Here is a 15,967-nt window from a genome sequence, read left to right on the forward strand (position 1 = left end):
CCTAAGTCACAACTTTTACTTTTTTTTCCCCTTCTTATTATGGGAAGTTTTCGTTAAGGTGTATTGTCAGCTTTTTATTTCACCGTGTTGGTCTTCAAACTTTCCATCTCTAGTGCATACAGCAAAGATCCAAAGATTAAAAAATACAGATGCCTAAAGTTTTCCCACTAAAGACTTCGATTTATAAGGGTTGAGGTGGAATCTGCTGTTTTAAGCAAGCACTCCAGGTGAATCTAATGCAGGCAATCTGTGGTGGATTCTTTGAGAAACACTGTTGTAGTAGATATCTGTACAATTTTAAACACTTCTTTAACCCTAACATTTTTGAATCATAAACTTTAAAAAAATAAAAGGTTAAAGACTGAATGTTTGCTATGAGTTAGCTAGCAAACATTTTCTCCTTTACAACCTGCATCCATTATTTTAGGGTACATGGTAGGATTATTGTTTGGGTTTGTTATTTACACACATTTCAATATCTAGCTTTTAAAAATACTTCAATTATGTTTTATTCTGCAACTTTTCTTATTAGAGTTTTATAGTTGTAATTCTACATGCTATCTTTAGTTCTAAAGATAGAACTATCTTTACTGGCTTTTCCTTGTCTTAAGTTCTTTATTTTGACTTACCCTTGACTTGGGGTTAGATTGTTTTATTAAGTTTTTACGTATTTTTAAAAAAATATGGGCTTTCAAATGCAATGTTCCCTGAGACCTTGCATATTGAGGACAGAACGCTTTTCTTTAAGCCTCTATATGTTGAAAGTAATGATCTTAGGTTATATGTTCTCCTTCCTTAGAAACTGGTAAATTTCTTTCCACTGTTTTACAAAATTGAATATTGTTGTGGAGAAATCTGAGACACTATTTTTTGCATGTGTGCTTCCATCCTTTTAGGTCACTCACTTTTTCTGACAGAAAATTTAGAAATTTCATAAGCATATTATAAAGTGTTGATGAGTTTGTATAATTTCTCATCCTGGAACCCAATGTATCCTTTGGTTTACAGGTTAATTAATTCATTACAGACATGTATAAATATATACTGGATAGCACAGCAGTTAAGAGCACAGCCTCTGAAGTCATATTCTCTGTTCAACTTTTTAGTTGTTTAACTTTAATTAAATTAATTACCCTTCTTGTATCTTAGTTGGTCATCTGTAAAATTAGAATTGCTAAATATGGGGTCATAATAAAAACGTACATGACATGATATAATAAATGTAAAGAGTCTAACCATAGTAGACATTCCTGAAGTATTTTATAACAACAAGAATCAAATTATTATAATAATAAAATAATTATAGTTATAATAATAGAAAATTCTTATAATTAGTTACTAAGTGTTAGATGTAAATATGTTTTCTGCTCCACTTTTTCTCTTCTATAAAACACAAACATCAGTTTTGCTGGTTTAATTCATGGTACTTTTCCTGTATATTTATTATCTTTTCTTTAAGGCTTTTATTTCCTATGTTCTTTTCCTCTGCACTTAGCATGATTTTCTTTGGCATGAACTTTTTGTTACTTCCTTGATCTTTTGCCACACTGATTGCCTTTTTTACTGGTTTAGATTCATTTACTTGTTTCTATAAAGATTACTTTGTCTTCATTTTCTCCCTTTTAATCTTTTATCAGTTTATATTTGATCTTTAGTTTATACTCTTCTCAGTTTTGGTGAGAGAGAAACTTCTGTTATGAAACACTTTTATTTACTCTGAAGTGTACCTTTTTTTTCCATAAAAAACCCATTTCTGTTGTCTGCATGTTGAGTTCCTGTCTCTTTTTAATTTGGAAGTGTTCCTGCACAGCTGCCATGATGTCCCTTTGTTTAGATGCTTTGTCTTGCTGGAGACATTGCTGTCAGTCTTCCTATTTGCTCAAATATAGCTTGGGTAGATTTTCTTTTTTTCTTTGCTAGCACTAATGTTGGCTCTGCTTATGTATCTCTGGTCCTTCTTCAGAGCTTCAGTTTGAGTTGGATGCTGACTATCTTTGTTTTGCTTTCCTTGCTGCTTTATTCTGTGTGGCTCTAGACAGAGAAGAGAGGAACTGCTCATTGGATTTGGGAATCTTCTATCTCATCTCCTCTCCAACACTTTCACAGTTCATGACATTAGTTTTCAGTTCGTTTTAAGGGCTGGGATATCAGTTGCTTGTGTATGTGTGTGTGTATATTATGTGCATATATATATTGTGTGTGTGTGTGTGTGTGTGTGTGTGTGTATAGTCCCAAACTCTCATATGGTGTTAGAGAGACTTTTCTAGGGAACAACCTGGCAATCAGTATCACTATTTTAAAGCCACATGCTTTTTGACCCAGCAATTCTACTTTAAAAAATACACTGGGGTTCAATCGTGTGCCAACATGTTTAAAATGGGATATTTATTTTAGAATTGTTTATAAGGTAAGACAATTAAGCAATGCAAGCAACTAACAATAAATGCTTGTTAAATAAATTATGGTATACCTATTCAAAAAATATCTGTGCCTATTAGAAATGATGTATCCTTATACTTTTTATTTGAAAAGGGAAGTGAAAAATAGCAGGATCTACAATACTGAGCATGATTATTTATATAATAGTATGCCAATATGTATGAATAAAGAGTAATGTCAGCAATGACTACCTCTGCCTGTAAGGATACAGGTGGTTTTTACTATCTTTTGTACTTTTTTAAACAGTGATCATCTCTGTTTAAAAAAGAAAAACTGAGAAAGATACACACTCCTTGCTGCCATCTCCACAATAACAGAAACCATTGAATGCTCTCTGCCTGGTACTCTCCAAGGTCTTTAACATCATTATCTCTTTGAATCCTCTTATCAACTTCATGAGGAAGATATAAGTATTTTCAGTTGCGGGTGGGAAGTTCAACCTTTCAAATTTGGAAAGGTTAAAATTGTGCAATATCACACAGGGAATAAAAGGCAGAGCCTGGACATGGACCCAACCTGATCTGACTCAAAACCACCTCTTCCTAAGTGTCCTTGCTGCTATCCACGACTGTCACATGGGTCTCGAGCTTTCACAGGACACGGGCCAAAGAGAAAAGCCCATTATTTGGACTTTTGAGTACTGTTACTTATTTCAGGCTCTAAAAATTCCCTTTAAAGAGAAACTCAAAGGACAAAATGAAGAAATACTCAACTCAGAACAGTTTAAAAGAAGACATTAAGATTCACACTTCAAGGTAAATCAATGAACATTATCTTTAACTTAATATTTTATGAAATAGAAGAAGATAACTTGACAAATAAGGATCCAAGTCATGGGCTCAGAGAGTATCACAAACTCTTTCAAACCATCAAACAGAATAATTTAATGTACTGGAGAGGCATATTTTCTTTCAAAAAAACCTTATGATCTGAGGATATTCCTGAATATTCATGCCACTTTACCCCATTCAACCATTTCCATTATAAACCCCAAATCTCCAATTGTCAAATATATTTTCTACTAACATATTAGAAGAAATATCTACCCAGAATATTATCTACCCATTATCTACCCAGAATACAACCCAATCAATTAAGTCAAATTCAATTTCAACCAGAGGAGCTAGAGTAAAAAGAAAAACAACATAAATGAGATGGTCTGAGAACACAGACAGAACAGGTGCTGGAATATTTAGTGGATTATGACTAAAATCCTGATCAACAAAATTTCAAACATCTCTTCTCCTGGAATCTACTTAAGAATACTGTTTATCAGACTGTTACTATGCATAACACAGCAAATAATGAAGGTAGAAAGCAACTTAAAATACTAAAACAATGCAGCAATTTAGTAGGTTAGCCATACCTGTCCCACCCCACCCCATCCCAAAAGACAACAACAATGGGGTATCTAGAAATTTGGCTGAGCAATTAAATTAAGAATTTGATACTTAGAAGATACATTATTGAAAACTTATCTGGCATCAAGCCCTTATAGGAAAGATTCACAAATATTCAATACCATTCAGTGCCTCACAAAGAAACAGAAATCAGAAAGTGGATTTAGAGACAAAGTACTGGATAAGTTGGAATGGTGACAATTATCATCATCTTTCAATTTGGCGAGAATAACATTTAACAAGTAAGAATTGCAAACACATGAAGATTCAGAAACTATAAGTATTGGCTAGTAATAGACTTCTTTGAAATTCATTTAAGTGAGGCATTTTGACAAGGCACAATCTCCATTATTTTTACTTATCTATTATAGCAATGGGTCTGCAAAGATAATATAATTTGAATATAAATCAACAAGGACTTGATGCACGGATAACATTCTTAGACACGGTTTAATAACCTACAACAGAAAATATATAGGTGCCTGAATTCCAATCCAACCAATAGAAGAAATGCGTACTTCACCTACCCAGCTAACAAAAAGAAATACAACGACAAGAAAACTACAAAGGGCCCAGAGTAGATGACATTTTCACCTCAATAAAACGAAAAGAAATGTTGAAATATGACCCATTTGGCTTCTTTCTCTAACACAAGAATAATACATGAATGGAATACTGTCGCATAAGGTCACCAAAGCTGTGTTAAAAACAAAAAAACAAAACAAAACAACAACAACACAGAAAAACCAGCTAAAACCCACTAGTATCACATGAAAACATTGAACTTTTCCCCCGAGTTCCTGTGGATACACGTACATAGGTCATCTACAAAGACCCCCCATACAATATTTTAAAGGGAACAGCTAAACAAATTGGCTCCAACAGAAATACAAATAAATGGATTAAAAACTGGCTATCTAACCGTATACAGAGAGAAATCGTAATTGGTAGTCCGTCTAGTTGGGGAGAGGTTTCCAGTAGGGTCCCACAAGGATCGATATTGGGTCCCATTTTGTTTAATATCTTTATAAAAAATCTGGAAGACAAAGTAGAGAATGTGCTAATTAAATCGACTGATGCCACTAGATTAGAATCCCTGGTTAAAGTATTTTGGATATAGATAAATTTAACTGGTCTTTTGATAACACAAGAAAAGACCAACTGCTAACAGATAATGGGGATTCTAATTAGTTGTGTTTTTGTTTTTCATGTACTATTTTTAGAAAATTGAATTCCAGGTACTAGAAGTAAATAGATTAAAAGAACCTTAGTGGCTTTACATTTCAAAAGGTTAAGCGCAATGGATAAGGACAGCAGAGAAACTCATAACATCCGCGAAAGCAGAATAAAAACAACCTTCAATGGAAATCTCTTTGGAGCAGATTTCTTTGGAAAACTAGTGGTTATGGGTCTTTCAATACAATATGAATTCAGAGGCTTTTCATATATGCAAGAATCCAGATGGTAAAAAGACAAGAATGACTAACTTCTCAAATAGGTAATTGGCAGGGAAATAAAGAGGGGAACAACATAAAGCTTAAAAGAAAAAAGCTGAAAAGGAAAGAATAAGCAAGAATAGTGGGTAAAATCAATCAAAAGTAAATTCTATAAGGAAAAAGAGACAAATAGAAAGATGCAAAGGAGAACAGGGAGACTTCTCCTAACACTTGGATAGAGATTATATTTTTTGAACCACTCTAGAGGACAGCTGGGGAAAAAAAAATATTTTGGAGACCTCTTATTGATTTGAAGTTTATCTTTAAAAAATCTTGATGTTTTGCAAATTAATTTTTAACATAAAGGCAACTAAAAGTGACACTGGCTTGACTTGTGTGCTAGTCTGTGGGGTTTGTCAAGGAGAGGCCAACTGAGCTGAATACATATGGGTTAATGTGGAATCAGCTATTTTTTGTTTGTTACACTTGCGAGCATAGTGATAAGTACACTGCATAAAGACAATAAAACCCAGATCAAGTCTCAGGAATTTCAACTTTCCTTTTGCAATCTTGACCATTTCACCTTCTTTAAGAGCCCTAGTTTCTGCACCAGTTAAATGACAGGATAAGAATTGTTTTTCAGAGCCGCAGATTCCCTTCTTGAAATAAAAACTGATGGGAAACTAATATAGAAAAGAGATTGGAAAACATGATGGAAGTCTGGCTATTGAAATAGCAATGAGCTCCCACCTTCCTGATTTCAGTACAGAAACACAGTTTAAAAATCACTTTAGAAGCTCTAACATACAGCTTCTACCTCCTTTCCATTGTAGTAAAAGGAGGTGAAAAATTCAGTCCCTCTCCAAGCAAATGAATTTCCCAGAGCAGCCAGCAATGCTAAGCTGATTATATGTGTCCAATCTTTGGAGGGAAAAATGACTTTAGAACTATAGTTGAAAAGAGGGACACTTGATAAGAAATAGAGTGGCATTATTCATGATGCTGACACAAAAGTGGGCATTGTGCAATCAGTCAGAAACCAAGGTAAATCTCCTTTAACTTTCATGTTGGATTAAAAAAGAAATTAGGGATTTGAAATGTTTTTGGTTTAATTTAATTTTGTTTTAATTTAATCAATCTAAATAGCTGTTTTGCTATAGAGTTTACAGCTATTACCTATTGAAACAAGATTGCTTTGCTTTGACCTTAAAACTTTTCATGAAAAATTGCTCACTCGATAGCATTCTCTTTTAGGGACGGATGGCATTCTACATGCTAGAGCATGTAAAACACACATGCAAACAGCACAAATAGTTCTGGAGACTCTAAGTTTCATATTAAAAAAAGTAATAATTCCTGCCATTTTCAGTATTTAAGGTGGTTTTTATCAATATTTACCACTAAAGTGTTTGCCATGTACTGGGAACTACGTTATCCTCTTTAGACATTATCAGAAATAATCATCATTAACAACATTATGAGAGAGGATTTGAGCCTTATTTTACAGAGGAGGAAACTAAAGTTGCCAGAGAGGATGAATCACTTGTCTACAGCCCCACATTATTAAATGGGAGAAAACATCAGGCCTGATTAACTCCAAAATACTTTTTTTGACCCTACTGTGCTAAATCATAATACATGATGTCTCAAGTGTTGGGCATCCTGATCAAAGAAAATGGAGAAAACTGTTTCAGCAAAGAGTTTCAAAAATAGGACAGGCATCATATTTTTCTTGCCCTCAATTTCTCATGTTTGAAACTGGGGGATTGGATTACAGCAGGGTTTTGCAACCTCTGTTTTGCTGATGTTTAGGGCTGAAAAGTTCTTTGTTGTGAGGACTGTCTTAGGTTTAGAAGCGTCTCTGACTTCTGCCCATAGATGCCAGTAGCACTTGCCCACTTGGAGCAACCAACAATATCTTTGATATTGCCCAGTGTCCTCTGGGGGGTGGGGCAAGGGTGGGGTGGGGGACAAAATTGCCCCTATTTTGAGAACCCCTGAACTAGAAGATCTTTAGAAAACCTCTTTAAGCTCTCACATTCTAGGACCTGATTTGTAGGATCCACCTTCAGCTAACAGGATAGGTTTTTCACCACTACAGCGTACCTGCCTTGGCAACTTTTCTCTATTCCACCTCTACACATGGATTTGAAACTATCTGACACTCTTCTGGTTCAGTTTGCTATAAAACATCCACCGCTCTGTGTCTTAAATTTATCATTTATATGCAAATTTTAATGAAAAAAAAATAGGGTAGATGGAAGTGAAAATATATCGGATATTATTAAGTCAGCCATGCATCAGGCAATTGATTTAAATTCATCTCAAACTACAGTTCTATGAGATAATTTAAATTATTTATTCATTTTATTTTCTTTATTAGGAAAATAGTACAATGGATTTGAAACAGTACACCCTTATTTGTTAGCCCGAGCACCATCATGGTAAATTGGAATCCACTGACAGATTCCAATAATTCCAAGAAGTGAAACCTTGGGATCACAGTGAAATCGACAATTTCTTAAACTCCAGGGTTCACTGGCTTTCAAGGGCTATACATAAAATTTGCATCCTCACAAATATGTCTCCTGAGAAAGAAGTACCTTTGATTAGAGAATGGTTCTATATCAAATAACAGATTTCTTCATATATATATATATATATATATATATATGTATATGGAAAACATCAGTGAGTCAGAAGCTTCCATAGGGTTTGTACAAATAAAAGTCAATGGTAGAGAATGTTCATGATGTGCTATTCTTGAGTTTAAATAATAAAACATTGGGTGAAATATTTAATTAATCCTATGGTTACTCATTACGGGTATTTGAGAGGTGTTACTGGTGTCTTAGTTTTTTTCACCAGTATTTATTGAATCCAATATCTCACACTGCTTTATAAACATTATTGAGGGCAGTCATTAAAACAAGATCTTGTTTGTTTTGTCTGTTCTGAAGAGTCTTCCTTTTGACTACATGAAAATACAATCCATAAATGTTGTTTAGTGCAGAAAGTTTTATAACAGGAAGCCAGGTGAAGTGACATTTTGGAAGACGCTCACTGGGATTGTTGTCAAAGCCACAAAGTGGTGTTGGTTTTCAATCCTAGCTGCCAGTTAAAATAACCTGGAAAACTTAAAAAAAAAACAAAAACAAAACGGAACTCCCAGGCATACCCCAGAACAATTAACTCAGAATATCTGGGGAAGGAGCCCAGGTTTCAGTATTTTTAAATGCTCTCCAGATCATTCCAATGGGCATCTAAGGTTGAAAATTAATGCTCTAAAAATAAACTAGGTTTGAAATTGTGTGGGCAATTGTTCTTTGATCATGCCTGAATTAAGCAAGATAGAGGTCTGGTACGGTCAGGTGCTTCAGTGATTTTAAATGGCACACGTGTAAGGTATTCAGTGATATTGTGTCACTTAATTAGAAAAATTATTCCTCTCATTTCCCCTCTACTATTCTTTCTAGTCTTCTGATTACTTCAAGGAGAAAGTGTCAGTTTGTAACAGGTGGGCTTTTAACGTGTCCTACTTGCTGATCTTCCTTTTTAGCAAGATTAACACAGAACTTAGGTCTAGAGTGTTCATTAGGCAGTATGGAATTTAACAACCCTTTGTATTTTTCATGTATAGTAAGAAGATATCTTCCAGTATTTTTGGAAGTAATCCTGGTGGAGTGAAAAGTTTCCTTTATATATATACATTTAAATAAAGTGAACAAATATAAAAAAAAATAAAATAAAAACATATACTAGAGTCATATGGAAAAAATCATAAAGGTGGTCAGATGACTAAGGTTTGGGCAACTCTGCATTAATGAAAAATGCATCAAAATGTTGGGTCACAGATCTGGGCCCTAATTGTGCCTCCATCACAACTTATCTGTGTGATTTGGGAAAATTTTCCATTTTTTTCCATGGGTCTCGATTTCCTTATGTTTAGACAAGGACTTTAGTTTATATTGCTAGCATTTTTCTATGAGTTTAAAAAGCAAGGAGGGCTCGCCCTCTAAATTTACCTTATTTACATCCAGGCGCATCTTCTCATTGTTGGCACTAGCAGCCTTCTCAGCTGCCTTCTTTTGGCGTTGGGGTCCCCTCCCAAAGAAGATGTAGTTGACAAGAGCATATTCCAGAAGGGCCATGAAAACAAAGACAAAGCACCCCATCAGGTACATGTCAATGGCCTTCACATAGGGAATTTTAGGGAGAGTTTCCCGGAGGTGGGTGTTGATCGTGGTCATTGTAAGGACAGTTGTGATGCCTGAAAAAAATGAGAGGGTTAGAATAATAGTATCCCTCTTTCCTTGCTGCTCTCATAAATTCTGGAAAGGTTAATTGCACTCATTTACTTATTCACGTATGTCAAAAATACTGATTGTGCATCTAATGTATACTAAGCCTTACTATTAGCCCAGGAGATGTACAAAACCATTACTTTACTGTGAATACCAGTCATTATGGAATATTTTTTCAATTATATTTACATACTTATAAATCTAGTGGGGAACCAGAAATGTGAATTAAATGGTATGCTAGATACATATGCAGGGTGAGGGTTGAGAATATGGCGGAACTCTAGTGCAGCTTTGTAGTACGGTGCAGAAGAAAACAGGAAGTGGACTCTTCTTAGTTTAGCCCTGGAGAATGAGTGGGAGTCAAGGCAAGAAGAGATGGGAGGTCAAAAGTGATGGCAGTACCAAGGGCTTTGGTGGTACGGAGAGCTTTGTAAATGAAGACAAACTTTTAGGTGTGAGGTTCAATAATGGAATCTCAAGAAGGTCAGTGTGGATACTTCCTAGAACATGAAGAGAAAAGTTAGCAGAAAAGCAGAGACTTAAGCATGGGCTGCATGATGGAGAAACGTATTCACAGAGACCAAGTGGGAACATGGGCTTAAATTAAAAGGCAATGTGGAGCCACTGATGAGCTTCAAGCAGGGAGGCACATACTCAAATTGAATTTAGGGCAATTGCTATGATAGCAGCGTGTAGAATGGAGGAGTAGAATGCACGATGGAATAAAAAATACTAGTGGAGAGGCATTCAGAATAATTCAAGTTAGTGATGAAGGGAAGTTCAATTAAAATAGGAGCAATAATATTGAAATAAATGAATTAAACAGACAATATGGAAGTATATTGTCAACATTTGGAAACTGGAGGTGGAAGGTAATAGGGAAGAAGGAGTCACATCTCTTTTTTTCTGGATTGATCAACCAAGCATATAATGCCAAAATATGTAATATGGAAGTACTATACAATTCTTCATGGGAAATGCCACCCTGGATCAGGCTACAATTGTTTGTTCAGCTGAGTGGCCTCTGGCCACGAGCAGTAGTTCCCCTCAAAGCTTTAACTGGAGAGACAGGCCAAGTTAGGCTGAGAAAAGCATCGGAAGTCAAGAGTCCTGAATAGCCTGAGGTACACCTCTATAGCAAAAGGGTAATACAAAAATAGACAAAGCTCAGAGGTCAAGATAATGCAAATGGGAAGTTGTAGGGGCACCCTTTGAACCAGGTCCTCTCTGACTCCGGAGCTTATGTCTTTCAACATTGCCCAGTACCACATTCAGGAGATTAGGTTTCCATTTTATGATTTATTGGGACAGTTTTCAATTTACTTTTACTTCTCGAACAAGACCATAATTTTTCATTTTATTTGTTTTTATATATGCACATGAAACAGCTACAGAGGAAATAAATTTGAGCATCTGATACCACACGTGATCAGAAAAACTCTGTTCTTGCTTCAGATCAAGATGTTCTGCAGTTCTATATATCTATATATCTTCCTTACAATGTTAGTCATTTCAAAGCATTTTCCAACTTCATCTTTCTCTTCATTATTTCAACCATAGAATATTCTACGCCATGTATGTAATAAAACTGACATTACTGATTTGACTATCTAAATTCTACTTAAATTGCTAACATAAAAAGAAAATTTAAAAATTCATTTTAAAAAGCCAATAGATTATTTACTACTACTAGAACAGACATAAAATAGGTAACAGATTTTTTTTAAAAAAAATAGGATATCTGCAAACTTCCTACATTCCTTTATTTACTCAGCACCATTTACTGTATAAGACACTACAGATATAATGGAAGCAAAACCAGATATGGACCTTTCACAGTGGTTCTTTCAGTACTATGAGGAAAAAGGACATTGGTCAAATAATCAAATAAATGTAAATATAACTGCTGGAGTTCCATGGTAATGTAAAAGCTAGGGTGGGGATGGGGGTAGTCTATATATCCGTCTGTCCGTCTGTCCATCCGTCCGTCCATCCATCCATCCATCCATGCATCCATGCATGCATCCATCCATCCATCCATCCATCCATCCATCCATCCATCCATCCATCCATCCATCCATCTATCTATCTATCTATCTATCTATCTATCTATCTTAGATACATATACATCAAAGGGGACTTGACTCAGCCTGGGAGGGCATTCATTACTTCTCCCTTCGAGCTCTGCTGATCTGATCTCAATACAGTAGTGAAAGTGATCCCTTTACAACTGAAATCAAACTATGCCACTTTTTTGCTAAATGGTTCTCTATTTGACTCAGAATAAAAGTAAGATCTTTATATGGCCTGCGAAACCCTTCATGATCTTTTAGTTTCCTCTCCCTGATACTGTCTTCTGCTATTTTTTCCCTGCATTCACTCACCTAAGCTTTCATTTGTCTCCTCACTGTTTCTTGCACATGCTTGGCATGTTCCCACCTCAGGGTCTCTGCAGTAGCCTGGAATAGCCTCATCCACATTTCTACATAATTCCTTCTTTCTTCTTTAAGTCTTTGTCCAAATGATAACTTTTAAGTGAGGCATATACTGATGATTCTAGACTATACCCCTGGCAAGTCCAATCCTCCTTATCTTGTTTCATTTCCTTCTATAACATATTATATAATTGCATAGTTATTAAATTTATTTTCCGTCTACTACTGATAGAAGGGCACTCATGTATCTCTACAGCCTAGAATATATGGCACATAGTAGATGTTTAACACATATTTGCTGAATGAATAAATGAATGACTTTTCTAAGGAATAATGATTGAAATAGTGGAGGATTTAATTCAACATTTTAAAGGGAACAGTTAGAACTCAAAATAAAGACTCTATTAAAGTTCATTAATTTGTGATATCTAAATGAACAACATACAAATTCTCAGAAAATATAATCTATTTTCCTCCTTTGGTGTTATAACACAAAAATGAGGCATAAAATGAGCAGTGCCATGAACAACTTTACCACATCCTTACTTCGTTATCTCCTGCCCTCTGCCATGCTACTCCAAGATGTTAATAAGACTTTAGACTTTTTTCTGCTTATCCATTAGCTACACATGACCTTTCATTGTTTCTGCTCAGAAAAAGAAAAACAATACAAACGGGAGCTCTTCTCAGGTAAAGGAGCACAGACACAAACTGAACAATTTTATACAAGCAATATTCCATGAAATTTGCTTCAATAAAAATATCAAAGTGATGGGACTAATTTCATTAAAACTACCAACAGCTGTGCAGTTAACTAATTTTGACATGCAAGAGTTTCGTGTCTAATTGATTTAATGCTGCATCAGATCACCAAAAGTCTCACAATCAAGTTCTTGTAATGTGAATGGTCTCTTCATGCATCACAAATTCCAGGGTGAGGACAACACACACACACAGTCCAACTCGACAAACAGTTGGAAAATAACCTACCTAATGCCACCCTCGCAGCAGAGGCATCATAATTAATCCAAAAGGAGACCCAGGAGAGAATGGTGATCAGGATGGAAGGCATGTATGTCTGCAGGATAAAATAACCGATGTTTCTCTTCAGTTTAAAACTTAGGGACAACCTGGGATAGGAACCTAGAGAGGCAAGTTTAGAACATCATTATTACTCAGTTAATATTTACCGGATATTTTCCTTTAAATACTTCAAAGAGTTTATCTTCTTCAATTAAATTTTAGCTCCTGGTGAAGGACACTTTTTTTTGCAAAAGTAGTCTGAGAATACTGGGTTTGCAACCAGCAAGAGATATGCATTATTGAATCCATCCTGGACTTGCCCATAATCAAAATAATCCCATCAAAGATACTCATTCTCAGTAATTGTGATAATAAGGCTGCTGGGGACAGACCTTTTGTCTATCCTCTCAGTTGCTCCTCAGCAAGTCCAGCCCTTAAGTTTTGTCCTACACAAAAATAAGATTGCATGCTCAATCGTAACAGAAGTCTCTTCAAAAGTCACAGGATGCATTTTCAAATCCCCAATAGATTTAAGGCATTAGGGAGTGCAGGAATCCACTGAAATTTTGTGTGGATTCTTATGCGTGCACATCTGTTTTCTAATTTCACAGTTTTCATCAGAATTCTAAGGCAATCCCTAATCCACCAAAAGTTAGAGAATCACTGTTCTTGAGAAATATTTGTGGGAGATAAAATTTAAAGAATCAATTTCATGAAGGGTAGGTCCTTTGATGGTGGTGATCTGGGTAATTACTCTTCAAAGAAAATATGAAAGAGAACACAGTCTTAGAACATAAAAGATTCACCACGATAAAGAAAAATTCTCACTAATTGAAAGGAGGCCATGCCTAGCTTTCTTGGGCAAAACTAAGTGTCTTAATGTTAAAATAGGAATATAAGTAGGAATTCATTTCCATAGGGTCGGAAGGGTTCAGAGGACTTCAAATTTAGGAAAAGTTTCTGTTGTTCTTTTACTAAAGCTAAAGGCTACTTTGAAGTTCTTGCTACAGATAGTTTGTAGGGACACAAAGTGGCTGAATCCTTAGCAGCAGGACAATTCAAAATCTGTGGTTACATTATTAGCTACATCTGTGCCTGAGAGATTCCTTTCAATATGGAAAACATAAAGAGAGATATTCCTGTGGGCTTATAATCTTTTTTTATGAGAAATGTAATAAAGTGTGTTGCATGAACCATGACTCACAATAAAAAGTCTCAATCCTAGAAGGGTTCGATGGTGAAGGCATTTTGAGATAATTTCAACAGCTGGAAGAGCTTTTAGCTCCAAAACAGGAGGTAAAGCTACTTATTCAGGAAAGTGTGGAAACCTAGCACCCTAGTGCTTTTAGAGAACTTCATTGTGATCAGACCGAACTGCGACATGGCTATCCCCAGCAGGTTTCAGAGAATTATGATCATGTTTTTAAGTTTAAACACGTTTTTAAACTTAATCCATTTCTGTGGGTATGAGCCCTTTGTAAAAAGGATGATTTGATGACATTGCTCCAGTTAAGGTATAGCTCACCTGAATCAGGATGCATCTTAATCCTATTATTGAAGGTCTTAAAGGGCAGGGGTGTGTGTGTGTGTGTGTGTGTGTGTGTGTGTGTGTGTGTCTGTGTGTGTGTGTGTGTGAGAGAGACAGAGCGAGAGAGAGAAAGAGAGAGAAACGCAGGCTGCAGCCAGGAGCTGGAAATCAGTGGAACCGGGAAGCCAGGAGAGAACACTGTAACACTAAGTAACAGAAAAGCCAAGGACCAAAGATCACTAACAGCCATGCCTCAGTCTTCTGTGCGAAAGCATCACTATGATGATGCTTCAGAACTGTGAGCCAATAAATTCTCATTGTTTATGACAGTGCTTCGTATGGCACTTGCCTTCAGCCATAAAACTAAAGGACTGTAGAATGCATAAATTTTGGGGAATGGGATTCCAGCTCTCTGTTAACGTTTTCATTCTCTTCCTTCCTGACTACTAAGGAGAAGTTCTTCAAAATTTCCTTTATCCGACCTCAAAGAAAACCCAAGGCATATGGCAAGCTGGGGAGACGTGGATTGAAATAGAAGGTGCAATGCCCACTCCCTCCTGCCATAAAGCCCCCAAGTCAGGCCCTGCAACCCAGGTCTCCATTTCTTTATTTCTGTCTCTAACAATTAGCATCATCTCTGGAAAATGAGAGACGTAGGGCTGACCCTGTCAGTTTTGTTGGGGATTCCTGAGGGAAAGTAATTGAATGGGTTCAAAACTGGAGTTAGGCTTTTTGTTTGTTTGTTTGTTCTTTACAGATCTAACTCATATAAAATCACAGTCATTCCCTGGGGCCCAACCCTGATATAAGAGAATACCTTCGACAAAATGCGAGGAAGATCTTTTCCCTTAACCTTGGTACAAACCTGTGGAAAACACCACTTTCTTGGTGATAAGTTTGTAATCTACAATAGAGAACTGTGGTAGTTCAATCTTTGTTACTCCTGTCACTGCGTTATCATCCCCACGCCAGTAAAACTCAATGTCATCGGTTGTATATCCATCTGTAAAAGGAAACATACACATACAGAGATACACACAACACAACAAACAAACAAACAGAAAGAATAACAGTTTAGAAGATGAAATAAGACAGAAATAACAAAAGCGACAGTATACTGAAATGTTGTTAGGTACTAGGAACCATTCTAAGCCTGAAGTGTAGTACTGCATTTAATCTTTACGACAGTCCTATGAGGGAAGTATTAGCCAACTTGCATGAGGCAACTGGGGTTTAGAAAAGTTAATGGCTTCTAGCAACTCATGCAACGAGGAAGTGATTTATTGAGATCTTGAACCTAGATTTATCTGACTGGAAACCTCCTTCTCTCAAACATTATCATACAACCCTGGACTGCACAGAAGATGCACATTCAGCATAGCACTGAATGCTATCAAGCTCT

At 36.0% G+C, this 15,967-nt stretch overlaps 1 protein-coding gene across 2 annotated transcripts in view; it reads right to left on the bottom strand.

Annotated features, from left to right (window-relative positions):
- Positions 1-15,967, bottom strand: part of GABRB2 (gamma-aminobutyric acid type A receptor subunit beta2) — a 245,582-nt gene that overhangs the window by 26,517 nt on the left and 203,098 nt on the right. The window contains exons 6-8 of one of the 2 annotated variants that reach the window (XM_077138087.1): positions 15,431-15,568; positions 13,005-13,157; positions 9,301-9,545 (exon numbers count right to left, since the gene is read on the bottom strand). In XM_077138087.1, coding sequence (XP_076994202.1) covers positions 9,301-9,545; positions 13,005-13,157; positions 15,431-15,568 — 536 coding nt within the window. The remainder of the gene's footprint in view (positions 1-9,300; positions 9,546-13,004; positions 13,158-15,430; positions 15,569-15,967) is intronic. The other variant, XM_077138088.1, reaches the window with a different exon arrangement.

The sequence above is a fragment of the Tamandua tetradactyla genome, chromosome 20 (assembly GCF_023851605.1).
Source record: "Tamandua tetradactyla isolate mTamTet1 chromosome 20, mTamTet1.pri, whole genome shotgun sequence".
NCBI lineage: Eukaryota > Metazoa > Chordata > Mammalia > Pilosa > Myrmecophagidae > Tamandua > Tamandua tetradactyla.